Genomic DNA, 26,547 nt, shown 5'->3' with positions numbered 1-26,547 from the left:
GCCCGGGACGCGGTGGGCGGTGGCTTCCGGCCGGCGGGACTACAAATCCCAGAGGCGCCCCGCGGCGCCGCGGCCCCTGCGCTTCCTGCCGCGTGGGGCGCGACGGGAGCTGTAGTGCGCGGGGAGGTGGGGGTGGCGCCCCGGGGCGCCCCCCGGTGGTGGGGCGGGATTGGGGCCGGGAAAGCCCCGAGCCCAGGGACGGCACCGACCCCCGGGGAGAATCGAACCCCTGAGGGTGAGGAGCGAGCCACAGGATGGCAGCGAGCCCCTGGGGGAGCAGCGAGCCCTGGCAGGACACCGGCCCCGGGGGCGGCACGGCCCGCTAGGCCCAGCCCCTCCAGGCCGGTTCGGACGGGAGCGGGGGAGGCCAGTCCGGGGGGCTGGTGAGGGGCCGGGAGTTATTTGTGTCAGGCGACCTCACTTCCTTCCTCCCCCCTCTTCCTCTGCCTCAGGGGCTGAGCGTGGACGCGGGAGCGCGGCCAGAGGGTTATTTTAGTGCTGGCATCGCTCATCGCTCCACGGCCCTCCCCACCCACGGGACAACGCCGTGCAGGAAGTGCCCGGGAATAGCACTGCGGCCCGAGGAGGAGGAGGAGGGGGAGGAAGGCCCAGCGAGCGCATGGAAAACCTACCTCGGAGCAGGTGACACCAATGGCACCTGGCTGCTGGGACATCGGGGCACGGGCTCCCCGTCCTCCCCGGGGAGAAACCCCCCCTGGAAGCAGCCGTGTCCAAGGAATCGGCCGAATTCCCATGTGGAGCGCTTCCTCTGCCAATTAACTTCTCTCTCAGGGGAGGAAATGATACGAGTTTCTTTTAATAGGACTTTGATCTCTTGGGCTCCACACAGAAGTGCTCCTGGCGCTGGGATCTCCAGCGGTGTGGGAAAGGGCACACCGCATTTATCGGGCAAACACCTTTTTTACCTCTGCCAGCCCACACGGGGTGAGCAACGTTAATAATAAACTGTAGGCTTGGTCTCTGTAGCTGGTTTGGGGAGGCAAATCACTTTTTAAATTCCTGTTTATACTGATTTAATATCTACTGCAGGCAGGCTTGTCCTGAGGTGATTTAGTAGTTTATTTCCAGGCATTTGCAGGAATAAGTCACAGGATATCAATACCTTCTTATTCATCTAACCAGCCTCCATGGGAAGCTGGAGCACTGGAATTATGCAGCTCCTGGTCAGGTAGGGCTTTTCCTCAGTCAGTGCAGGTGTTTCAGTGAGTATTTCCACACACTGTCAGTCATGAACCTGCTGGAAAATCCACTCACTTATTGAGGAATCACACTGAAAACACCACCAGCCTGCACTTTGTCCAAAGGGACTTGGATGCCACAGGCTCCAATCCCTCCTAGCTGATGTTTACAACCTGGTGCTGACGCTGTTTCATCTTCCAGGGCACACGCCCTGCCAAGTGATGGGGAAACACTGAGGACACTCCAGCATTTATTCCCACCTTTGCTAACCTGGGTTGGTTTGCCCTCCTCAGCTTCTGTCCCTCACCCTGCTCCACCCCAGGTGACACCAGGCTTATCTCCAGGGTTTTGGAGAGGAAAAAAACTAAAGTATCTCCAAAATGAGAAGTCCAAGTAGCCATTGCTATGAAAACTGGAGAAGGAAATAATTAAGGAGACTCTGAACTCCTGGTAACAAAGTTTCACCTGGCCTCCTGGCATTAGTGACAGTGCAGTGCGCTCTCAAAAGTGTAAATTAAATGTATTTAATTCTGTTACCACCAGAACCAGTTCCCTGTTTTTCCTGAGTGAACAACTCAGATGAAAGGAGAATTCTTCCCTTTCCACCTTCCAAAACAACACAGTGAGTATTCACCTACAGCTCCCAAGCTTGAATACACAGCTTTTTGCCTCTGATAAATAATTAACATTTTCCTTTAGAAGAGGAAAAAATGATCCTGAAAATGAGGAGCAGAGGCAGGGGAGAAGGAGTCCCTCAGGCAGCAACAGCCTCAGCACACGTGATGGCCCTGTCACACCACGGTGCCACATTTGCTTGAGTGGCCAGGTGGACATAGGAGCAGGATGTGCTCCCAACACATTCCCGACGTGCCAAGCTCCATCCTGGCTCTTCCCACAAGGCCAGTGCTGACCCCAGAGGCCGAGGATGCAGAGCCTCATGCAGAGAGTGGGTGATTCCAGCTGTGCTCCACTTTGGGAAGCTCACGGAAGCCTTTGGGAGCGTCTGTTTGTGTTCCCTGCATATCCTACGTGCTACAACTCCAGGGCATTTGGGACCTGTTCTTCTTGATCCTGGGAGCCTTCCCGTGGGGGCAGGGACCTGCCTCCACAGTCTGTGCAAATACAGTAAAATAGCAATATAAATCAAGGTATAAATTAAGGCAGCAGTTTTCCCCAAAAGACAAGTTTTTTATTGAATTGTTATTTATCTTAGGAAGACAAATGCCAAGACGGTAACAACAGGGAGTATGGATTCTGGATTTCTAGTTGCGGTGAAAGTTTGTGATTCCCTTTGGGGATGAAGGTGCCCCACAGAGTCAGTGTGATTTGGGGGATGGCAGGGTACGAGGAGCTGAGCCCCAGCTCCTGAATGTTCCCTTCTCAGGGCCAAAGGTCAGGCTCTCACTTGGGGCAGTCACATCCCCGCGCTGCCCACTGCGAATCCAAGTCCCGTGACAACCCTTCCTTGGCAGTTGGAATGATAAATCCGGGCAAGAAGTGCCGGAGGCGCTGCCACGCTTCCCTTCCCTTGCCAGGGCCTCTGCTCGCCCCCACGGACACCCCCGAGCGCGGGTGTCGAGCGGCCGCACACCGGCGGCTCCCGGGGGAGAGGGGGCGGAGGCGTGGGGGACCCCGCGGCCCGGCCCTCGCCGCTCGCAGCCCTCGCCGGGAGCCTCCGCTCCGCAGGCCAGGGCCGGAGCTCTGCGGCGGGGGCGGCCGGGGGTGCCCGGGGGATGCCCGGGCCGGGGGCCGGCGGCCAGGGCCCAGCGGGGCCGGGGGTGCCCGGGGGATGCCCGGGCCGGGGGCCGGCGGCCAGGGCCCAGCGGGGCCGGGGGTGCCCGGGGGATCCCGCGGCGCCGCCGCCGCTCGCCCCGCTCCTATTGACTTCCCATTGTGGAGCTTCGCAACAAAGGGTAGGATCCAAACCCTGCCCCGTTTCGTCCAATCAGCGCGCAGAGCGCCTGCCCGCCGCCGATTGGATCCTTCTCCTCCCTCAACAGCCAATCGGACGCCTACTTTAACAACCAATCAGAGCCCGGTCTCGCGCCCAATCAGCGCCGGGGAACCGGAGCACGGCCTTTGTGTGTGGTGACGCGATGGCGCCGGCGGAGGTCCCGGCCAATAGGGTGGCGCGTTGCTTACAGGCATTGTGACGTCACGGCGCCGCGTGCGCGCCCCCACTATAAAATGCGTGTCCCCGCGGCGGGGAGGGCGCAGTGAGCGGCGCGGCGGCTGAGGAGCGGCTCGAGGCAGCAGCACAGCGTAGAAGGTTCGGCGCGCAGCGCTACCGGCACCGGCGCTTCCTTCTCTTCCTACCGGTAAGTACCGGACAGCGGACGCGTCCCGAAGCGGGTGGTGGTGGTGCTGCGCGGCTATTCGCGGCCTTGGGTCTTTCCGGAGCGCGGCGGACAGGCCGGGCCTTGCCTACGTGCCCTGAGTCACGGCAGGTTCCCATCCCCCCATTGCACCTCCCCCCCCCACCCCGGAGCGGCCCGGGAGGAAGGAGGAGGCGGCGTGACTCAGTCCGCTTTCCCCGGGGAGGGGAGCGGCTGGGCCGCAAGGCGGGGGCGGTGGGGTAACCGTAACTCCTCCTCCCCGTCCCGGGGGAGGCCGCTGGCCGCCTGCCCGCGGCGGGGGAGGGGGGCATTTGGAACTTGAGGGTATTGGCTTCTGTGTTGTCGGGCCTCGGGGTGACGGGGAGATCCGGGCCCCCGTGTCACGCGTGCCTGTTTCTGTAGGTAAGTGAGGAAAAATGGCCCGTACAAAGCAGACCGCCCGCAAGTCCACTGGGGGGAAGGCGCCGCGCAAGCAGCTGGCCACGAAGGCGGCCCGGAAAAGCGCCCCCTCTACCGGCGGCGTCAAGAAGCCTCACCGCTACAGGTAAGGCCCTCGGCTCGGCCCCGGCTGCCGCAGCCCCTGCTCCGCCTCACCGCCCCCTCCTCCCTCTTCCATCCAGGCCGGGAACCGTCGCGCTCCGTGAGATCCGTCGTTATCAGAAATCCACGGAGCTGCTGATCCGCAAGCTGCCCTTCCAGCGGCTGGTCAGGGAAATCGCCCAAGATTTCAAAACAGACTTGAGGTTCCAGAGTGCGGCCATCGGTGCGCTGCAGGTACTGCGGAGGGCCGGGTGGGCCGCGGCGCTGGGGGAGCCGCGTTAGAGGGTTTGTAACAACATTTCTTCTGCTGCTCTTGAAACAGGAGGCCAGCGAGGCTTATCTGGTGGGTCTGTTTGAAGACACAAACCTGTGTGCCATCCATGCCAAGAGAGTCACCATCATGCCCAAAGATATCCAATTGGCTCGCAGGATACGGGGAGAGAGAGCTTAAGTGAAGGCTGTTTTTATGGTGTTTTGTAGTTAAATCTGTAAAATACTTTGGTTTTAATTTGTGACTTTTTTTGTAAGAAATTGTTTATAATATGTTGCATTTGTACTTAAGTCATTCCATCTTTCACTCAGGATGAATGCTAAAAGTGACTGTTCACATAAACCTCAGTGATGTTGAGCCTCGGGCTCGGGAGTGACAAGTTGCTAATATGCAGAAGGGATGGGTGTTCTTTCTTGCTTCTCATGCATGTTTCTGTATGTTAATGACTTGTTGGGTAGATAAACTTGTAAGGTACTAGAATTGATATAAATGTGTACAGGGTCCTTTTGCAATAAAACTGGTTATGACTTGATCCAAGTGTTTAACAATTGGGGCTGTTAGTCTGACCATGCATCACTGTGATCAAATGTGGACTTCCTTCAGAGGGTGAAACTACAAGTCTTAACCACAGTGTAACTTACAGTTTCCTAAAAACGTAAACCTGGCAGCTATAGAATACACTATGTGCATTTATAATAGCTATTTTATATATTGTAGTGTCAACATTTTTAAATTAAATGTTTTACATTCACATGTGAGGAGTCTTTGTCATTTGGTTTGAACGAGCTTGAAGAAGCTTCTGCCTCCTACAGATTCCTGTAAACCAGGGCTGCTGCTCTGGCAACTTAACCTCGGCTGGTGACAGAATGGAGAACTTCTGGAGTATTTTGGAGATTTTGTGCAGCTTGACTTCTTGTTGCCAGTGGGAGTGGAGCTCTTACTACAGCTCTGCAGGCTCCAGGGGGACTGGGCAAAGCTGCAGTGGCCTTTTTGGGAGGCTTTTCTCTAATCTCTGCTCCCAAGTTCTTTCGTCCTTTCCAGTGGCTGTAGGGAAAGTTTATTTTGGAATTGTGACTGGTCTGGCTGAGGCAGAAGCACCTGGCTGTTCCCGAGCAGTGTGGATGGCAAGGTGTGGGGGGGAGCATTCCCATGGGATGGGGCTGTGCTGGTCCCGGATCTGCTCAGGGGGATGGTGTGCAAGGGCAACAGCTGATTGTACACTCCGGGAGCAGAGGGGCTGCTGAGCCAGACAGGGGGCTGCTCCATGGGATTCTCATTTCCCATCCAGACTTTTTTGGATGGAGTAGGATTATACTCAAACCTTTGCTTCAGGCTTGGCTAAGGTCTGGGTTCCTCGGCTGCCAGACCCTGCTGGGCTGTGGTGGAGGAAAGTGCTCAGGCTGCACCTGAAGCACGGGTAATTGACACTGAGCTTGGAGGGAGCCAGAACAGGCTGCACGGGTAAGGCTGGAGTCATCACAGAAAGAAAGCACAGGAGAGTGGTTGAGCCAGCTCAGCTTGCTTTATTCCAGTGGAAGGACCGTGGTGTTCTGGGGAAGAGTAGCAGCAGTTCTGACCTGACTGGGGTAAATTGGTGCTGGCTCTTTGTGATCTCCCACCACAATGGTGAGGAAGGGCATGAAAACCATCCCAGCTTGTTCTGGGAGTCAGGGCCTGCAGCCCACAGCTGCTGCTGGGAAAGTGGAGCCCTTGTCGTATTCTCCCTCAGATAAACCACTCGGTGTGCTTGAGTCCTGCAGCTGGAGGAACAGGCACTCCTCACCCACCTTACACAGCCTCCTCCTCACCTCCCTGTCCTACACTGCTCCAAGGAGCAAACCCAGCCCCTGCCTCTCAGCAGTATCCTGCTGAAATCCTGCTCTGAAATGATGGGTTTGGAGCAAATATTTTCCTGTTCTCCTTGCTAAAGCTGTATGGGGAAAGATTCCTTTGATACAGAGTAATGAAGTTCATGATTTAGACACAAAGTTAAGCACCAGCTCAAACTTCAGGTGATGCTCAGTGAGCTCAGGTCAATCACCTGGGCAGGTCTTTCCAGGGACACTGCCTGCCAGGAATGTCCCCATGGGAAATCTGAGGATCCTCGGTAGCCCATGGAATTCAGGAAGAACCACACAGCTTGCATTTAGGCCAATTGAAAATGAAAAATTCCAAGTAATGGGATTTGTTTGTGAAGGCTTGGTTTGGTGCTGAGCTGCAGTAGCAGTCTCAGCTCCTGCAAGAAAAGTATGTTTAAAATAACATCCCTTGAAAACAGTATCTCCTGCAAGTCCTTACTGGAAACAATGAAGCATCTGGGTATGCCTAGAATAGTTTCTTAAAATAAAATCATTGTCTGGTGGTCCTTAGAAACCCCCCCACACACCAGAAAAATATCAAAGTATCTCTTCATCTTAGTAACCTCAACAAAAGGAATTAAGTCAGATCCTGCATGTGGTGATCCAGAACAGAATTCCTGCTATTCCACAGTGTCACTGATGGTAGCTGAAGCCATAAACCCTTCCCTTACCGATTCTCCCGATGATTTCCTCGCATTCTTGCTCAGAACTGGATGCAAACACCAGGCAGTTGAACGTGCTCCCATCAGGGCTCTCGGGGGAAGAGCTAAAAATGGAAACACGTCCATTATCCAGCAGAGCTCGGAGCCCAGCCCCGCTTCCAACCGCGCCGGGGACCCTGCGGCTGCTCCGGACCTCGCTTGTTTATTTTCCCAGACCCACATCCCTCTGTGCCCCCTCCCAGGGCCCACAGGCAGAGCTCACACCACACAGAAGGCAAAGATCCCGGGGCTCCAGGCGCAGTGTCCCACGCAGGAGATGGATGGGTAGGGATGGCGGCACAGGAGCTGTGCAGGGGACGGGAAGGGGCCGGTGTTTGGGCTGTGGTCAGCCCCTGGCAGCCCCATTCCTGGGTGATGATGTCCCCAGGACCCTCCAGCTGGGCTCCCCATGCCTCCAGGTTCCCAGGCCTTGGATGTCACTCACTCACCTTGGAAGAAGCCTTCTCCTTCACAAGGACTTCTGCCTCCTTCACATCAAATAAAACCTCCTGCAGGGGGGATGAGGGGGAAGAAGCCCCTATCAGCACAGCCCTGAGCTCTGTTTTTAATCAGGCATTCACCAGAGCTTATCCAAATGAAGAGGTGAGGAAGCACGGTCAACCTCAGCTTTTTAAAATTTTCTGTGGCTGCCCTTTATCCCCCACCACCCAGTGCTTCCACACTTCAATCTTTTCACAAACAACCCCCAGAGGCTCAAACAACCTGAGCCCTAAAGACCCCTTGGAATCAGGCTTAACCTTCCCAGAGTTTTCCAAGTTCTTTCCTGCATGCTGTTGCATTTTTTCCATAATGCCCCTTCGTATCCTGGCTGCTTCTGACCTGAAAAACCCTCCCAGGGGTGATGGCATGGCAAATATTCAGCCAAGCCAAGTGAGCTTGGATCTGGCAGGAAAAAATATCCATGGCAGAGACCCTGGTTCCCTGTATTTTCTTCCCAGGATGTCCCCAGCCCTGTCGCTCACCCGCGCTGCCAAGCGCCTCTCCAGCACGGCAGGGATGGCTCCCTCCAGCACCTCTTTGCCACCACACTGAAATGGAATGGGAAGGAGGGAATAACCCTTGGACACATGAAAAGAACTGCAGAAGAGATGATTCACCCCATGGCAGGTCTCTGCCCCACAGCCTCACCGTCCCAACACTGGTCTGGCCCAGGTAGCGCAGGTTGTAGAGCAGCCTGGGGAGGAAAGGGCTCAGGGGCATCAGAGGAAGGACCCCACACACCACTCCTGCTGCTCTTCACAGGAGAAGATGCTCACAGCTCCCTCCTCACCTCCAGGCCATGGGGGCAGCCTTGTCCCCACATCCTTGAGCAGAGATCAGGGACAGTGCGGGCACAGGGCTACCCCAGTGCCAGGAGCCTCAGCCCAGCCTGGGGGCTGCCCATGGCACAGACCCACCTGCCCCCCTGCAGCTGCCAGGGCTCCTCCTCACCCCTGTGCTGGCTCTGCTGCAGCTGCAAGTGAGGCTCCTTCTCCTTCAGGGCCTTCAGGTAGGGCAGCAGTGGCTCAAAGACCTTCCCATCGTGCCACCGCCACCGGAGCAGGCGGAGGGTGAGCGGCTGTCCCCTCAGTCTCTGCAGCACGGCCCCAGCCTGGAGGGAGGGAGGGGGAGCAGAGGGGAGCAGGGGGCAGGAGATGAGGGGGACAGCCCAGCCCTCTGTGCCCACCCTGCCTGGGGCAGGCGAATCTCAGTGAGCAGCCGTTGATCTCATCGAGGATGTCACCGGCCAGCACCACCTCGTCCACCTCTGCCTGGCTCCCAGGGAGCACCTTGGTGACAAGGACTCGGCCATCCACGTACCTGAGGGTGCAGCCAAGCCTCAACTCAGCCCCAGGGAGCCTGCCTGGCTCCCCTTTTGTACCATCCATGACATTTCACCCATACACGGAATGCAGGGAAAAACCACCTCATGGATACTGGCAAAGCTGAGCAGATGGGGAGACATCACCCGAGACAGCCCAAATGCTCTCAGCAGGAAAATTAATTCCTTTTTTGGGGCATTTTCAGTGCTGGGATGACCAGATCCCTCTAGAGAGTGGAGAGGAGGGTTCAGAGTTCCTACCTGAGCACCATCCCCAGTGCTCGGCACGGGACTGTCTCATAAACACTGCACACCTGAAAGAGAGTGGATGGTGACAGTGGCCTTGCCAATGGCCGTGGGACATCCAAGGGACCCCATGCCCTGGATAATTTCTGGCACTGATGCCAACCCAGGGCTTTGGGAGCCCAGGGAGAGGCAAGTCCCAGTGCCACAGGCTAAAGCTGGGACCAGCTTGTCTCCGTCCTCTCAGGATTCGGCCGTGCTCAGACCCTGAAGGGACAAAGCTGCTCTAGGGACAGGATGGCAAAGCAACAGCAAACCCTTAACTCATTGAAGAGCCCTCCTGCCTCACCCCACATGTCCCCACGCAGCGGGGGGATGCAGCTGCCCCTCCCCAAAGCCGCTGCTGTTTGCAGCAGCACTTACTGTCACATTGCATTAGCCGGGGCCTCGAGACATGGCCAGCTCGGCCGGGGGCACTGGCTGTCAGAAATGCCCCAAAGCCAGCAGGATCCCAGGTTCTGCAGCACCACCACGGCTCAGTGCACGCCTTCACCAGTCCCAAAGCCGCCTTCAGCTTTTTGGGGATTCTTTTGGGTTTAAAAGGTGGTGGAGGGATGCTCTTCATCGTTAAAAGACATGGAGGCGTCCCTGCTGCTCTCAATAACGCACTGATGTTTCACTGAGCAAACCAAGAGCAAAACCAACTGATGCGTAATCTGTGTCAGCCCAGGGAAATGGGGATTTTTTTGGCAGGAAATCAGGGGATGGAGCACAGGGAATGATCACTTATATCAGCAATTTAGGCCTGGGTACTTCTCTTGCTTGTTTTTACTCCTGGGAGTGCTGGGATCTGTTCCTAGTGAGGGCCCAGGTACCCGGCAGGATCCAACCTCTATAGCAGAGACAGCTCTGCTTATCCTGGTGAACCTGAGCCAATTCACCCCGGGGTGCACGGCAATCCCTCCCCACCAAACCCCTCCTGATCTCCCTCATTTGACTTCTCAGGGAGGGCCAGGTGGCGGAAGGACGCTCCCGGGAGCGATGGGCTCTTACCGGCAGCAGCCAGCTCTCGTCCAAGAAGCTGCAATTCTGCAAACAAAGGAGTGCCAGCACCATTGGTCCCTGCAAGGAAGGGGCCAGGGCCCCACACTGGCAGCCCTGTGCTGGTCACCACCCCACTGATTCACCACTGCACCTGCAGGTCCAGGGAGAAATCTATCTCTGTCAGCACCAGCAGCAGTGAGAGGAAAGGCTCTGCAGAGGGATGGGGATGGAGAGGCAGTGTCACCACCTGGTTCCTGGCAGCCACAGCCTCACAGGGACATGGCAGAGGACAGGATGAAGCCATTTGCAGTGTAACTCATGAGTCCTGGGAGCAAGGCTTTGAGAACATCCCAGCACCATGCACCCAGGCTGCTGCTGGAGGCTCATCCCAGGCTCCTGCTGCCAGCACAGGGGCAGCTTGGTACCTTTTTTCCCCAAATTCAGACCAAGGCTTGTAGCAAATGCTACTGACTATTTCTCCCCTTAGAAGTACAGCAAAGCTGCCCAGGCTCTCCTACACAAGCCTTGCAATCACACTGCTGGGTCTGAAATCTGCTCACGCACCAGCAGTGCGGGTGATTTATAAACCATTGATGTACAGGTTTAATATGGGGTTATTTATCATAATCAAAAGATTAAAGGTTTCCACCCTGGCCTAGCCCAGCAAGGAGCACAGCTGTGGATGGATGGAGTGCTGCAGCCTGTCAAGGCAATGCAGCCATTTAAGCCCCTGTGCCACCCCTCAGCCCAGGCCCATCTGACATTCCCTCCCCTTAAAGCCAGACTGGGTCTGCTTAAGGCAGAATCCTTTGTACAAAGGAATAACATGGAAGATACTTCAGAAGCAATTTCCCTATCCCATGCTACTAAAGCCAATCTTAGATGGATTCAAATTCTGTTTAAATATTTACACCTTTTTTTTTTTCCCTCCCCAATCACTGCAGCAACATATTTAGATTCCAGCGCTAAATTTGGATTAGAAAAAGCACAGTGGCCTCTTCCCCCTCCCCTGCAGCAGTGCAGTGCTGCATCCTGCCTCGGGTGAGCCACCATCTTACCCCGGAGATCTTCACTGCCGAGGATGGAGCTCCCTGGATCATAAAACTGAAACCCAGTGAAATAACACAGATTACTCCTCTGGTTCGCAGCCCATCGGCCGTGGGTAGCAGCTGCCCCCCACATGCTGCACCTCCAGGATTCGGGGGGTCTGTGCCAGCTGCCCCACGGCCACCGCCAGCACCTTCCCTTGCAGGGCCAGGCGCAGAAAGAGCCGCCCCCTGCCCTGCGGCGTCCGCGTCCGCTCACAGCCCCCGGCTCTCCGGATGCTGCTGGACAGAGGGCTCGGCCTGTTTGGGGAGAGGAGAAGCAGCTTGGGCAGCACACGGGAGCGGCCTCCCTGCGCCTGGGGTCTCTGGGATGAGCATGTCGCGACAGACGCCAGCACAGCTCAGATTTTCACCCCAGTTTGGCTCGGGGTCGCTCACAGGCCGCTGGTTCCCGTGGGAAGTCGCTCCAGCCAGTGCCAGTAATCCCGTCTCCGGAAGCCCCAAACCGGTTCTGCGGGTGAAAGGGAGCTGGACACCCCTCGCCGCGGGCCCGGGGACGCTGCCACGGCCCGCCCGGGCACCAAGGGTCACTCACGTCGGAGCCCCTTGCGCAGGATGCTCTCCAGCAGCTGGCAGAGCGACACGAGGTGCGGAGAGGTGTCCGTGCAAGGGCCCCCGTCCTCCCGCAGCCGCAGCACCCCTCTTGCGGGGAGAGAGGGCGGCGGCACCCGTGAGTGCCCAGCCGGGGAAAGGGGACAGGCCACCCCGGGGACAGCTCTGCACGGCCCCGAGGAGGGGTCCGACCCTCCCCGGCTGCCGCCGCCGCCCTGGGCAGGAGCTCGGGTGAACTTCCCCGAGGCCAAGGTCGGGCGGCGGGGCCGCAGCTCCGGTCACACCGGTGCTGCTGCTGCAAGAAGCTCGGCCCACGCTCACCTTTAAGGGCGCTGAGCAGCGGCTCTTTCCTGGCCATGGGCTCGCCGCCCCCCAGGGCCAGGTGGTCCCGCGACGGCGGCTGGACGGGAACCGGGAACCGGGAACCGGGAACCGGGAAAGGGGAAAGGGGAAAGGGGAAAGAGCCCCGGCCCAAGAGCGGAGCAGAGCAGCCCGGCCCCACGGGCGGTGGAAACCTCACAGACACACACAGGTGTACGTGTACTTAAACTGAAAGCACGGACACTGATGTACATTGGTGTAACACCGCGACACGTACACCTATCGATCTGTACAGATGTATAAATGCCATACGTTGTATCGGCAGACCCCGCGTTTATGAGACACACGTGCGAAACATACACGTATTTATCTGAGTGTGTAAGGACAGGTTTTGGGATATGGATATATGTGTTATAAGGCTCCGGTGCCGGCCCCGCCGCAGGTACACACGGGCTGTGCGGGGGGATGGCCACGCACGAACAGCGATTCCGAGGATGGTGAGAAGGGGCGCTGAGGGACCCGGGAGCGGTGCGGAACCCACCGGGGGCGGTGCGGAACCCACCGGGGGCGGTGCCGAACCCACCGGGGGCGGTGCAGAACCCATCGGGGGCGGTCCGGAACCCACCGGGGGCGGTGCAGAACCCGTCGGGGGCGGTGCAGCTCGGCCATGGCGGAGCCGGTGGGTCCCGGTTCGTCCCCGCTGCTGGCGGCCGCTTGCCGGGCGCACCAAGCGGCTTTCGGGGGTGCGGCGGTGCTGGCAGCGTGGGCCCCCGGCCGGGTCAACCTCATCGGAGAGCACACCGACTACAACGGCGGCTTCGTGCTGCCCATGGTAAGGGCTGTGCTCCGCCGCCCCGGCCCCGGACTCTGGCCGTGTCACCCTTCCGGGCCCTCCTGGCGGCCGTCGGGGGTCCTCGGCCACCGCCTTCCCACCCCCGTCTCTGGATGTTCCCTCCAGGATACCGCACCCCGGACCCTGAGGGATCCTCCGGGATCCCCTGCCCAGGACCATGGGCTCCGGAGCCAGACCTGCTGCAGCCTCCCGTGCAGCCCAGCTCCTCACTCGCTTCTCGGGGGATGTGATTCTCTTCCCAACCACCTCTCCGAGAGACTGAAACCTTTTTTCTGCAACCCCGTCAAACAACTTCCCGTTCCCACAGAGCGGTGTTTCAGAACAGCGGGAGCTTCCTGCTCCTTCCGAGCCCCTTTGGCTCAGCGGGGAAGTCCCTGCTCAGTCCTAAATCAAACCTTCAGCTAATTACTGTGAGGCCGAGGAGCGTGGGAGCAGGTCAGCTGAATTCCCTGGCAGGCAGGAAAACTTCCCGAAGCCTCTCCCATTCGTGACGTGGGTACCACTCCCCCGGAGCCCAAGCAGCACCCGGAACCGAGCCGGGGGGTCAGGCGCAATATTCAGTGGGAAGACTGACCCTGTGTATCAATAAATGGGCGGAAGTTTAATTCTGTGCCAAGCTGGAGTGTGCAGTGGGCTCAGGGGTGTGAAAGAGAACACTTGGATGCTCCAGCTGTGAAGCAGCCACAGCTGTTCCCTGCCACCCGTGGGGATGCTCCAGAGGGGCTGCGGGGTCTGAGCCCACCTTCCCCACCCCCAGGCCCTGCAGCTGGGGACGGTGCTGGTGGGATCCCCCACGCAGGACGGGACCATCTCCATCATCACCACCTCGGCAGAGGCGGACGAGCCCCACAGGGTGCAGTTCCCGGCTCCCGGTCCCGGCAACTCCCTGAGCCCGGGGCTGCCTCGATGGGCCAACTACGTCAAGGGGGTCATCCAGCACTACCGGGGTAAGGCTGAGGGGTGGGTCAGAGCCCCCCTTGCACGGGACTGGTGTTCAGACTTTGGGAGTGCTCTAGGGGCTCTTTCAGTGTCTGTGTAATCCTGCAGCTCTGCCAGGACCAGGCTCCAGCAGACTCAATCTCAGCTCCAAAGGTCTTTGTGCTTGGGGGGCTGCCAGGTCAAACTCTGCTGTGGATCACCCTGTGCTCTGAAATGTTGCACAGGAGCTCCTTGTGTCATTCCCCATGAGCTGTGGGGTGCACACAGCCCTGCAGGGGCTCATGGCCCCCCTTCTCCTCCTGCAGGTGGTCCCGTGCCAGGCTTCAGCGCTGTCATGGCCAGTGATATCCCCCTGGGCGGGGGCCTCTCCAGCTCGGCTGCTCTGGAGGTGGCTACGTACACCTTCCTCCAGCAGCTCTGCCCTGGTAAGGCAGCAGCCCATCCTGTGCCCTGGCATCTGTTTCCAGGTGGGAGCTGGGATGAGGGGGTGCCCTTAGCTGGATCCCACAGCCCTTGGGAAAGTGCTGCTGTGAGTGGGTAACAACTCCCCAGCTGGCACCACCCTGCCTGTGTGGCTCCTCTGGCTCACCCAGCCTGACCTGCCCAGACCTCTAAAATCCATGGGCCACTCCTGGGGCTGGTTGGGAGAAGGAGAGGAAATTCCCTTGGGAGCATCCTCTCCTCACCCTAATGCCACCAAAAATCCAGGTACCTGAAATACCAGTGTCAATTATCACATCCAGCTGGATCTGGGGGCCCAGGCTGGCATAGATGCCGTGCAGTGGTGCAGGAACGAGCACCTGCAGCTGCAAAACCCCATTCCATGGGAAAACAACCCTTTACCTCCATGTTTGCTTCCCCTGATTCCAGGCAAGGGACAAAGCTGCAGGAGCTGCTAACCTGTGTGTCTCTGCTGTGGCACAGATGATGGGGATTTGGTAGCCAAGGCTCTGGCCTGCCAGAAGGCAGAGCACTCGTTTGCTGGGATGCCCTGCGGGATCATGGACCAGTTCATATCCGTGATGGGCAAGGAAGGCCACGCACTGCTCATCGACTGCAGGTCAGGGTCGAGCCCCAAGCTCACTGTGCTGTGCTCACCTCCTTGAGCAGCTGGGGATGAGCTGGCCCTGTGGCCATGAACCAAGGGCAAGAGTGCAGGGAGAGGTTAACCCGTGAATCCAACGGTTCAAGGGTTTTGAAGTCCAAAAACCTCGTCATGGGGGCGGGGCACCCTGCACTTTAATTCCTCTTTCTCCTGATTCCTCCTCCTGCAACCTTTCTGCTGCTTGCCTGGGCTACCATTCCAGCGGTCTGTTGTGGAGCTGATAACCGGGAGGGAGCGAAATGCTTGAGTGAAATCCTAAACCACCTGGACTTTGCCTCTGTAGTTCAGGATCTGCCTGCCACGTGGCCTCACTCAGGTGTGTGAGAGCCGGGGTGGGCAGGGGGGTGGGCACATGGCTGAGCTCTCCCTGCAGGTCCCTGGAGACCGTCCTTGTCCCCCTGAGCGATGCCAGCCTGGCCGTGCTCATCACCAACTCCCAGGTGCGGCACACGCTGTCGGGCAGCGAGTACCCAACGCGCCGGCGGCAGTGCGAGGAGGCAGCGGCGGCGCTCGGCAAGGCCAGCCTGAGGGATGCCACCCTGGCCGAGCTGGAAGGTGGGGACAGTCCTCCCCTCATCTCTGGCCACTCCTTGGAGCATCAAGAGCTTGGTGCCCCATGGGTTGAGATCTGGGGCAGGTGGGTTGGTGCACATCCTGTGCTGGGAGCGGGCTGCAGGCAGAGAAGCTTTGGCACAGGATGGTTGCAGGATGCAGCCCGCAGCATCCTGTGAGGTTTGCTGCAGGGACACAAATGTCTCTGCAGAGGCCAGGAGCCGGCTGGGGGACGAGGTGTTCCGGCGGGCCAGGCACGTCATCGGCGAGATAGCCCGGACAGCGCAGGCAGCACAGGCACTGCAGCACAGGGACTACAGAACGTTCGGGAGGCTGATGGTGGAGAGCCACAACTCCCTCAGGTGAGGATGGCCAAGGATGCTGGCAGCCCTGGGCCAGGATCTGCAGCACCCAGCATCGCTGCCATGGCACCAGGACACGCGGTGGAGCTGTCGGTGGTGCAGTGGTTGTGCCCAGGGTGCAGGGCACAGCACGGCTCTCCTCTCTCCAGGGATGACTATGAAGTGAGCTGCCCAGAGCTGGACGAGCTGGTGGCAGCAGCCCTGGAAGTCGATGGGGTTTATGGCAGCAGGATGACCGGGGGAGGCTTTGGAGGCTGCACGGTGACGCTGCTGGAAGCTGGGGCTGCAGAGAGAGCCCAGCAGCACATCCAGGTACGGGGGGAAACAGCTCCAGGAGACTGACCCAAGGGAACACTCAGGGGCACAGCACAGGGACACTGTTGAACTGTCACTCCTGAGCCCTTTGGGGGCAGTGGAGCCCATCCAGGGCTGTGCAGCCCTGAGGCTGCTGAGCTCCTGCAGGCAGTTCAGCGCTGTGCTGGACACAGAGCCCTGCCCCAGGACCTCATTGCTTTAACACCAGTAGTGAAAGGTAGTGCTGGGGGAGCTTCATGAAGGCCAAATCCATCTACAGAAAAGTGAGGTGAGCTTGGGCACTGCTGAACAGGGCACTGGCAATTATAGCCCAGGAGAAATCTCAGTGCCATCACCAGTGTTCCCTCACTCAGCACTGTGGTGTGCACAGGGAGCTGGAAATGCCAGCAGAATGGGGGTGTCAGGACATGGGGCCTATGAACAAGGCAGAGCATCATTTTGCTGCTCTGTGAGATCATGGTGCACCTGTAAATAGCTGAGGGAGTGGGACAGGAGGGAAGAGGAAGGTCTGAAATGAGGAGAGAGCAAAAGGACTTTGGCCTCTGCCAAAGATGGGAGAGAGGAAACATGACCAGGAGTTACAGTTCAGTGAAGAGTGAAGGTAGAGCGAGTGTGGAACTGACCAGCAGGCCCTTTCCCCCCAGCTCTGGCATCAAACCCAGCCTTGACTGCTCCTCTTGTTTTCCAGGAGAAATACAGTGGCACAGCCACCTTCTACCTCACCAAGCCCTCAGATGGTGCAAAGGCCCTGGCCCTGTAGAGGAGAGACCCCCTCACCTGGGACCCTTGGGCTGGCATTGCCTCCCTCCCCAAGGGGATCCATTTGTCCATCTGCATCATTTGCCTAATAAAAACAAAACATTTGCACAGTGTCCATGTTAGCTAAAATCACTTGGGACTCTTCCTCAGAGGATGCTTTAGCTCCAATTTGCAGTGGTGTAAGGAGCCCTTAGCAGGGCTGTGGAGTCCAGGAGAGCTGCAGTAGAAGGCAGGGGAGGAGCAGCTGGCACTGACACGTGGCAGAAATTCCTGCTTGGGACTCTCCCTCTGGCCCCTGCCCTGCATCTGCTGCAGCTGGAGGGTAGTGAGGGGGAAGGGATTTTTTAGTTTACTTTATAAAAAAACCCCAACAATAAACAGGCAGAATATAGAGAATATATTTATTGAGTGCAAGAGGAAGCCAACTGATCAAAGACCTGCTCTGGATCCAGCTTGGAAAGGCTGAAACAGCACCAGCTCCAACAAGCAGATGAAATTAAAGTCAGGCCTGGGTTAGTGCATGGGGAAGGCCTGATTCCCTGGAGAGCAGCTGAAGGGCCATGCTCTGCTCTTGGAGAACGAGATCATCTTTGGTTAAAATGCTTGGGGAAGTCCCTGTTTTGGCAGTTGTCAATATTTGACCCTGGACCACAAAGGAAAAGGGTCACAGAGTCCTTGTGCAGGAAGAGAGAAAATCCCAACCCCAGGCAAGAAGGGAGCAGGGAGGAAGGCAGCCTTGCTCAGGAGAAGTAAGTGCTTCTTGAAGGCACAGTAAAACCTCAGGGCTGGTGAAGAATCCCCTCCTTGAGCCAAGTTCAAAACTGACCTAGCTCCATCTGCAGTCATAGAGACTCCTGTGGACGTGATTCACACACATCTATCTTTGGCTGAAAGATGTACAACCCTTTCCCCAGTGAAATAAAAAGCCTGAAGAGGAGAGGGAACTGTTGGTGGTGAGCTCTTCTTCAGAGTCCAAAAGAAAAAAAGGAAATAAAAGAAATAATAATAAAAATAAAAACACAAAAAAAGGACCAAAGTCCATTGTGAGATCAAAGCAGGCTGGTGATGCTGCCAGGGGCCCAGGCAGCTGCTGCTTTGATTGGAAGGTCTAACCAAAGTTAGAGCCTAGCTCTAGCTTGCCTAGTTGTTCCCAGGCTTGCTCTTCCTTTGTGTTTACTGATGGATCACATGGATCAACTTTATGGATGTTGCTGCTGGGCAAAAAATCTTAAAACACATCCTGTGCCCTGAAATCTCACACTGTCCACATCAGCTGTGTAAGGAATCCCAGCACCATTCCCATCTCAGCTGCTGGGGCCATCCCCATCCCTCACCTCCAGGAAGCTCCCAGCCCTTCTGTGTCCAAGTGTTCCAGCTGGGGGATGCTCTGCAGTGAGTGGATCTGGCCCCTTGCAGCCTTCTGCTGGAGTCTCTGGAGCTGAAGGATACAAGGTCCAAGGCAGAGCCCACCAGCCTCATCACAAGAGGCCTTTGGATCAAGCCCTTAACTCATTTCTTCAGGTATTCCTGTTTCCCAGCAGCCACAATCCCAGTGTAGCCTCCACATTCAGCATAGATCTGCTCCACCTCCATATTTTTATAAAATAATAAAATACATTTATATATATATTTATATATACTATGAAAACTGTACAGTATTGTATGCAAAAAAAAAAAAAAAAGCATCAGGGGCCATCAAGTAATGCAACACAAATGAAAGGTTATTCTTTGCTATCATGGTACCAAATGGCAGCAGCAAAGGTCAGCCACAAACAGGTGCAGTAAGAAAGCACAGGTTACCCCTAAACCCTACCTTGCAGCTCTCATAAAAACCCCATACTGAACAATACAACCATCTCCACTGGACAGGTGAGTTGCCAGAGAGCCTGGAGCAAAGATGGAAATGATGACCCTCTATAAATTGTGATTTGGGCATCTGGGATCCTCTCAAAACCGAGGACCTGACAATAAAATAATTCTGTTCCATTTACCTGGGGAGGCTGAAGCCATGGAAACACCCCAATTTCTGCCCTGAAGGATGAGCTTACACACCCAGCTGTGCCAGGGCTCCAAAAGAGAGCCTGGAGTGCCACAGAGGGTCTGTCCTGGCAGGAGGAGCTGCCCAGGCACTGCCTGGATGAAGCACCTCGAGTTATTCCATAGAATCCTGGCACCTGATCCCAAAAGTGCTGCTGGTGCTCGGCCTGCCCTGGCTCAGGCCTCGTAGAACTGCCTCTCCACCTGCTGGGTGAGGGTCCCGCTGGCCATCACGGTGCGGCTCACGAACTCCTGGGTGAGGGTGCTGCTGGAGTTCTCCACGTGCTGGGTGGTCACCAGCATCCCGTCTGCAGGGGGAAAGCACCAGGTGTGGGGTCACAGAGAGCAGGGTCTGCTCTGCCCTGTGACTCCAGGCAGTTTTCCATCATAGAAAGTGGTATTTAAGGGCCTCTCCACACCAGGTGATTCAGTGATTTGCTGAGCCGAGGGGATGGATCTCCTAACAGCTCCCAAACTCTCCAAACTGAACCCATGAGCTCAAGTGGGACAACACTGGACAGATACACTGATGTGAATAAAGATGTTTGTCTGGTTTTCTCTGCTCTGAAGAGACCTAACCTTGCAGGAAAAGCTATCATTTGGTCCCTAGTGATAGTGCTGGAATACAGCATTCCCTCCAGGACTGGGCAGCACATGTGGAAATGTCTGCAGCTCTCCCTGGGGCAAAGCAGGGACACAGAGTAGGAAAAGGGGCTGACCCTCTTCAATCCCACCTGATGGACCCTCCTCCCCTGCCTCTGGCACTTGAGGTTAAAGCAGCCTCAGACCTTTGGACAAGCAGAATTACCCTTTGTTTTCTGAGGGCTGCAAAGCAACAGTGAGCCCCTACCTGTGAAGTGGGGATCCAGGGAGGAATGGCTGATGCTGGTTTTGGTGGTGTATTCAGTGGGGAATTTGTAAACTTCTCTCATGTACTGCTGTCCTCCAAACTGGGAGAAAGCACCTGGGGAGAAGGAAAAGGGACAAGTCAGTCAAGAAATAACAAAGAGCTTCCAGCTCCTCAATGCTGCACAGTGAGCACCAGCAAGCTCAGAATTTTCCCTTGCTGATACCAGAGCCAGGTTCAGGAGGGACTGGGAGGACTGGGAAGGTCTCACACCTGGACAGTAAGGAGCTGCCTCCAGGTATTTGTACAAACAGGCAGAAGTTTCACCATAAAAGTTAAATGGTGGCAGGTGTTCCCTCATTCAATGCACCAGAACTGGGACAGTGCTCACCAGGCACAGCACTGCCTTCATGGAAAACACTCTCTGTGTCTTTCTTGGAGCATGGAGTCACCACCAGAGCTGGAAAGTGACTGCAGGAGTTGTGTTCCCTGCTCTGAGAGGTTTCTCTTTGCACCTCCACAAAGATGTGGTACTGTACCTCTGTCCTGAGATTCAATGGTGATGAGACCTTCTCTCTCTGGCCCAAAGCCTTGGGTGGTGTTGGCTTGCACTTTGAACTTGTACGGGACATTCTCACTCAGGTGGGGCACAGTCAGGGTGGTTTCCAGGTTGTCTCCTTCCACATAGATTGTCCTGGGCTCCCCTAATCCACAGAGACACAGAGTGGTCAAGACTGACCAGAGTGATGGTCCCTCCAAACACACTCCCTCCCAAATCTGCTGCCTCGGCTCTCCCTGAGCTTTATACAACCCATGGACTGTGGGATTGCACCCACTTCTACTGAGGGTTAAAACAGCCCCATTTCACTGCAGTGGGGGTGCCTCAACACCCAACCTCCACGGCGTTTTGGCTGCAAAAATCAACAGCTCCTTCCTCTTCCCACCACATTTGTTAGATCAGAGCATGAAACAGCACAAAGTGTCAGGAGCCACCAGCTCCCAAGGCCTGGGACCAGCCCCATGTCCCCACTGTGTCTGCACTGATGTAAGCAAACAACTCTTTTACTGGTCCCAGCCAAAATGCAGCAGATTGCTGCTGCCTCAGCTGGAGGCATCTTGTGCTCTGTACAAGGGACCTGTGCCCAGCCCCATCCTGCCCCTCCTGGGCCCCATCCTGCCCCTCCTGGGCCCCATCCTGCCCCTCCTGGGCCCCATCCTGCCCCTCCTGGGCCCCATCCTCTACCTCCTCCATGCAGCATCTCACAGGTGATCCTGTAGCCCAGGATGGGCCCATTGGGCTCACGGGGTCTCTCCCAGCTGAGGTGCAGAGAATCTGGGCTGAGGGCAGTGAAAACCAGTGGTCCAGGGGCACAGGGGGTGCTCAGGGTGAAGGGGGTACCTGCAAGGGCACAGGGGACATGTGAGAATCACAGCAAAGGGAGCCTGGGAGGGATCTGCAGAGAGCATTTATGGAATGAGCTGGAAGGGCTCAGCTCCCTGGACAAGGAGTGTGAAGTGAATGTGTGGGGAAGAAAGTCGTGTTCCAAAATGAGGGGAAGGAAAAGAGAGCTGAGGATGTGTGGCAAGGGGAGAGAAAACAGCTACCAGCACCAATGACAGCAACAGAGACTCCAGTGCCACCCTTCTGTCCCAGCCACCTCACCTGGCACGGGGCTGAGCGGGCTCTGCGGGTCCACCTGGGACTCGATGGTGATGACTCCCTCCCTCTCAGGGCCCCAGCCCTCCTCGCTTTGTGCCTTCACCTTGAAGATGTAGGAGTGGTTGGGCAGCAGGTCCTCCACCACCACTGAGTTCTGGCTGGGGTTGGGGATGGTGATCCTGTGCACCTCTCCTGGGACACGCAGGGAAGAGCACGTCACCACCACCTTACAGGCACAAAGACAGAGCCACGACTTTCACCTGAGCTCTGTCTCAAACTGCCTGCAAAACCATCCAGGGTCCCTTCCCAACCACCTGCATCACACCTTGCCAACAACAATGGGTAGTGCAGGACAAGATGTCTTTCCAAAAAAGGCTTGGGACAAACAGCAGCTCCTTGAAAACTCAAGGGGTTTCAGACAAAAGAATAATAAAATCTCAGGGCAGTATTAGTGATTAATGTAAAAATAAGATATTTTCATTTCAATCCTTATTCCAAGTCCCACGTGTTGAAAAAAGATTCATGTAAGGTGTTTGGGCTGAAGGAGAGCATCAGTCAAAATGAGGGTTTTTTTTGGAGGAGAGATGATTATACAAACAACTCCAGAAATTGCTCTCCCTCGAGGAGAAACAGGGAATGAAAACTGTGGAGTAGCTGCAACATTTCCTGCACAAAAAAAAGGCTACCCAAGAAGCAGATTTAGGACCCTGAAACCTGGAATGGTTGAGGCTGGAAGGCACCTCTGGAGATCATCTGGTGCAATCCCCCTTGCTCAGAGCAGGGCCATCCAGAGGCAGAAGACCCAGAGCAGACTCTCCAGCACCTGAACCTCCCACCAACCCCTGTGCCTGTTCACTGACCTCCGTTGAGGAGCTGGTACTGCACGCTGTAGCCCTGCACCTCCTTCTCGCAGCGCGGCTCCTGCCAGCTCACCTTCAGGGACGTGGGGCCCAGGGCAGAGAACACCAGGCGGGTGGGGGTGTCAGGGATGCCCAGAGCCTTCCTGGGGTCTGAGGCAGAAAGGGAACATCAGGCTGGAGATTTTGGGGATGGGGGCTAAGGGGGCTGAGGGAGAGGAGGGGGTGGCACACGCAGACATGGGATGGTCCTGATGGATCAGGGAGGACGTGGTGAGATGTCATCTCTGCAAGCTGAGATGTCATGAGGGGAACTGGCTGGCTCTGCACAGCTACAGGGATGTCCCACGGCCTCAGGGTGCCAAACTTGGGTGGGACAAGTTAATGTAAGCTTCATGCCCCTGTGGCAGAGAGCCCAGAGAAGGGGCCTGGTGCTGGCTGTGACCTTCCTCACCCCTAAGAACCCTGTCCAGTCTGCCAGAAGCTTCTTAGACTTCATCAGGTGTAGGTCAATTAAGACTGGCCCTAATCTATAGCTAAATCAGCCCTCCAGGCCCTGTTTGTGTGGCCTGGGATCACATCTGAGTGCTCCTCAGCTCATCCCACTGGGACACAAAGCTCAGGAGAGCACAACACCTCCCAGGTGACACTCAGGGACTGAGGCCACTCATTGACCAGGAGCTTGCAGAGGACATCTCATAAGAAGCACACATTCTCCCCCAGAGTTCTCCAAAGGCCTGTGGACTAAGACTGAGAATGAGAAGCTCATTAGAAATGAAAAGAACGGGGACAATGGGTTGATCAGAGCACGGTGGCAGCAGTGGTGGTGAATGTTAATCAGTCCAGATGGGCTGAAACCTGCAATTCACCTGCAAATGGAAAGGTGAAGTGATGGAGGCGCAGGCTGGGTCAGAAGGAAGATCAGCACAGCACGCAGCAAGCCATGGAGAGGAGGTTTGGGGTGAGCAGTGGATGGCAGCAGCTCATGGATGGGCGGTGGCTGGGCTGTTATGGGATGTGTGGCTGGGAGGAAACACTGGACAAGCTGTACCTATGAACTTGCACATCCCTGCGGCCCCATCAGTCATGGTTATAGAGTCCCGACAGCCAATGCTGGGGTAGTAACCCTTCACCTTTGCCCTGCTCCTGAAACCCACGTCCCGGGGCTGGAGGAGTGTCCTCCCAGCATCTTCATGGATGGGAGGGAGGAGTGTCCCTGGGTAATCTACAGGAGTGGTGCAAGAAGAAAGAGAAAAACACCATTGGAGATTTCAGAGCAGGTTCAGCCCAGGCGCCTGCACAGGTGACTTTTTAAGGCTCAGGTTTGAAGAATCTTTAAACCACCTTCTGTCAGCACCAGCTGATTGACACACATGGAGCTGAAAGGCAACCACACTTCTGGATAGAGTGAGGAGAAGAGACGTGCACCCCCTGAAGTGCTTTGTAGTGAGAGGATAAGGATGGAGCTCCCTTCCCTGAGCACCCTGCCTGTGAGGGGTGGGAACCCTTTCCAAACTGGTCTGGAAGCAGAGAGGCCTTAGCAAAGCACCAAGACATCAGTGTTGGGGACGTGACTCTCTAGACCTGTGGTTCATAGGCCCCCTTAGCTGTGAGCACAGTCCTCACTCCAGGAGAACTTGAGGGTGCAGGTCCAAAGGCAGTCATGGGGATGGAAGGGAAGGTCCCATGGCTGCGGTACTCACCGTGCCCCATCAGCACCGTGGAGTAGTCTCTGGTCAGCGAGGAGCTGCCCATCACCCTGTGCTCCTGGTGCACGTGGGAGCTCAGCTGGTGGTAGCTGCTGTTGGCTGTCCTGGTCAGGGTGCCACTGCCACTGCCAGGGAAGGAGAAGTCCACCCGGCCATTCAGCAAGTGCTCTGTGGAAGAGGGCACACCGTGAGCAATGTGGCTGTGGACAAAGCTGCTGCTCCTCTTCCCACGGGGAGGAAGCAGGAGGCATCGTGATGCCCCCCCTGCCTTGACTGAATCCCAGGTTCAGCTGCTCTGGAAGGTGATTCTGGAATGTTACATCTAGAACAAGCCACAGCACCCAGCATGAGACACAAAGATGTAAACAAAAACTTCTCCCTGCACCAGACACACCCATGGTGCCCAAGGTAACTCCAGACCTCGGCCTTGCTGGGGCACTGCCGTGTGGTTCTCGCCACATTCTCTCGCATCTCCCCTCAGACACAAACACTGGTTTAAAATTTTGGATTATAAAAGAAGGTGGAAGAAGGAAAATGTCCCTCTATGGAGGAGGTTTCTCCAGATCTCATTCTGGATCCCATCTCAGCTGGATCTGAAAAGCAAACTCCGCTCCATTGTTCTGGTCCTTGACAAACAAATCCCCATCCCCTCCCAGCAGGCCAGGAGAGATCAGCCATCTATGAGCGAGTGATTTCTGTTTAACAGTCCAGCAGATCTGCCCCAGAAGCTCAGGGCACTTAATTAAGGTGAAGAGCTGCCCTTGGAGGTGGCACTTAGCAGGTATCATCTGAGTTTGCTCCTGCCTCGAAGGTCCAGCCTTTGGTAGAAGCAACTTGCTAGCAGGCTCCCAAGTCCATGCCGAGATGGGGGTTACCTTGACACTCGTGTGAGCAGACACACCAGGACAAGGTTTTGAAGCAGATCACACCAACAGGAGGGTGGGCACACAAGGGGAGGCAGGGGGGACACAGAGCCCATCCGCCGGCCCCTTGGCTCAAAGCAGGATGAGACAGGACACTCAGTGCTGTAACAGAGCCGTCCTTCACCTGCTTGGGGCCGGGGCGTCCCGCTCCTCCTCACACTGCCAGGAGCCACAGCGCCGTCCTCCTCCTGGAGGAGCCCCTCAGTGTCCGAGGAGAGGCGGCTGCTGCCAGAGAGGCGGGGAATGGTTTCGGGTGGGAGCCTCCAGGTGATGCGGCGAAGGTCCAGGTCTTCTCCCAGCAGCGGCACAAATTTCCACCTGGAGCCTTTTGGGACAAGGCAAGCACTGGTGTTGGCACGGTCTGCAGGGGTCAGGGTGGGCCACCCACCACCTCCATACTGCTTGCTGGGGAGAGGAAGGGACAAGCACCAGTGGGGACGATGCCTGTTCACAGCTCGTGTTCCAAGAGTGAGCTCAGGTGGTGCAACCATCATGTCGGTGGAGGAGAATGGTGGGAGCGTGGCACGCACGGGGTTCCTCAACCCCCAGACTGTTTTCTAGCCCTGTGTCCATCATGACAAAAGGTGAGAGTCAAAGCCCCACCACACGCCTGTCCCTGCGTGAAGAGTCTGCAACGATTGTCCTCTGCTCAGGAGAGGTTTCATCGCTCCTTGATGTGCACTCGGGGCAGTTGGACTCCTGACGTTCCCATCACCTTGCTCTCTGAAAAGACCAGGGACTCACTCTTGGGTCCCAGGCCCTGGAGAACGCTCCAGAGAAGATCCTACAGACACACCTCATCATTTCACTTACGGCTCATGTCCCAGCACAAGAGCAGGGAGTCAGCCTCATTCAGAAAGTGAAGGGATGGAAGAAGAGAGATCAGTGCCTTCCCAGCACTGCTGAGTTCCCTCCTGTTGGCCTGGCCTAGACCCTGAGCATCCAAGGGACTCAGAGGTCTGTGCCATTGCCAGTGCTTGTTTGCTGATGTTAGCTCTCATGGTCCAGCCAAATGACAACACAAAAAGGGAAGATGAGCAGGGAGGGCCATGAAAAGCTCCTCTCCCACTCCACAGTGAGATTTCTTTTTGCCCCATGGCTACAGCAAGGAGGCACTGGCCTTATTTACAATGTGACCAGCCAAGTTCCCCAAGTGTTCCCATGGGTGCAGCTACTGAGCTTTGGAAAGGCAGATCTCCACCATCTCCACAACTTGGATCTCCCCATCCTTGAGAGATGGAAAGAAGCAGTGAAGCTCATTGCTGAAAGCTGCTGTTAAAGAAAATGAATGTTAGAAATGACCTTTTCAAACTCAGAGACACAAACCTGAATCGTCAGAGACACTGGGCCTCTTGCTGCCAGCTGGAGAGCGGAGCACATCTGTGCTGTACATCAGGTAGCTGTCATAGTCCTCACCTCCCTCTGCATCAATGATGGGGACATCAGGGATAATGGGGACTGCAGGAGAGGTGGAAAGTGCCATTAGACAAGCAGCAAAAAACTGCACAATGCTCAGGCTGGCCCTCAGCAATGCCAGGAAGGCTGGAGAAGAAGAGCAAACAGGAGGTGGGGGGAAGCAGCTGGGCTGATGGGGAGCTCTCCCCAGCACTGCTCCTGTCCCTCTGCCCCCTGCC

At 56.6% G+C, this 26,547-nt stretch overlaps 3 protein-coding genes and 2 long non-coding RNA genes across 9 annotated transcripts in view; 3 read left to right on the top strand and 2 right to left on the bottom strand.

Annotated features, from left to right (window-relative positions):
• The first annotated feature begins 110 nt into the window (after positions 1-110).
• LOC117245271 lies at positions 111-2,758 on the top strand. The gene is made up of 3 exons (XR_004499797.1): positions 111-235; positions 453-1,822; positions 1,900-2,758. It is a non-coding gene; the product is annotated as an uncharacterized LOC117245271 (long non-coding RNA).
• A 634-nt stretch (positions 2,759-3,392) lies between these two features.
• LOC107212613 (histone H3.3A) lies at positions 3,393-5,100 on the top strand. Its single transcript, XM_015646098.3, has 4 exons — positions 3,393-3,518; positions 3,939-4,080; positions 4,157-4,310; positions 4,399-5,100. The coding sequence occupies exons 2-4, from the start codon at positions 3,953-3,955 to the stop codon at positions 4,525-4,527; spliced, it is 411 nt and encodes a 136-aa protein (XP_015501584.1). The 5' UTR covers positions 3,393-3,518; positions 3,939-3,952; the 3' UTR covers positions 4,528-5,100.
• A 774-nt stretch (positions 5,101-5,874) lies between these two features.
• On the bottom strand, positions 5,875-8,143 carry LOC117245247. Its single transcript, XR_004499722.1, has 5 exons — positions 8,057-8,143; positions 7,891-7,956; positions 7,357-7,416; positions 6,878-6,972; positions 5,875-6,107 (listed from the first exon to the last, which is right to left on the bottom strand). It is a non-coding gene; the product is annotated as an uncharacterized LOC117245247 (long non-coding RNA).
• Positions 8,144-12,630: 4,487 nt separating this feature from the next.
• Positions 12,631-16,995, top strand: GALK1 (galactokinase 1). The gene is made up of 8 exons (XM_015645595.3): positions 12,631-12,827; positions 13,606-13,795; positions 14,093-14,212; positions 14,712-14,847; positions 15,266-15,447; positions 15,656-15,806; positions 15,956-16,118; positions 16,810-16,995. Exons 1-8 carry the CDS (start codon positions 12,663-12,665, stop codon positions 16,879-16,881), a joined length of 1,179 nt encoding a protein of 392 aa, XP_015501081.1. The 5' UTR covers positions 12,631-12,662; the 3' UTR covers positions 16,882-16,995.
• A 272-nt stretch (positions 16,996-17,267) lies between these two features.
• The window catches only part of ITGB4 (integrin subunit beta 4), a 28,591-nt gene continuing 19,311 nt past the window's right edge, over positions 17,268-26,547 (bottom strand). For 2 of the 5 annotated variants that reach the window (XM_015645582.3, XM_033518607.1), the window contains exons 32-41: positions 26,240-26,371; positions 25,038-25,238; positions 23,985-24,158; positions 23,333-23,506; positions 22,285-22,434; positions 21,428-21,616; positions 21,008-21,163; positions 20,304-20,468; positions 19,768-19,881; positions 17,268-19,225 (exon numbers count right to left, since the gene is read on the bottom strand). In XM_015645582.3, coding sequence (XP_015501068.1) covers positions 19,095-19,225; positions 19,768-19,881; positions 20,304-20,468; positions 21,008-21,163; positions 21,428-21,616; positions 22,285-22,434; positions 23,333-23,506; positions 23,985-24,158; positions 25,038-25,238; positions 26,240-26,371 — 1,586 coding nt within the window. In that variant the 3' untranslated portion in view covers positions 17,268-19,094. The remainder of the gene's footprint in view (positions 19,226-19,767; positions 19,882-20,303; positions 20,469-21,007; positions 21,164-21,427; positions 21,617-22,284; positions 22,435-23,332; positions 23,507-23,984; positions 24,159-25,037; positions 25,239-26,239; positions 26,372-26,547) is intronic. The other 3 variants (XM_015645583.2, XM_015645584.2, XM_015645588.2) reach the window with 3 other exon arrangements.

This window comes from Parus major, chromosome 18 (genome assembly GCF_001522545.3).
Source record: "Parus major isolate Abel chromosome 18, Parus_major1.1, whole genome shotgun sequence".
Taxonomy (NCBI): domain Eukaryota; kingdom Metazoa; phylum Chordata; class Aves; order Passeriformes; family Paridae; genus Parus; species Parus major.
Note: the sequence above shows the minus strand (reverse complement) of the source record. Positions and strands in the feature narration are given on the sequence as shown.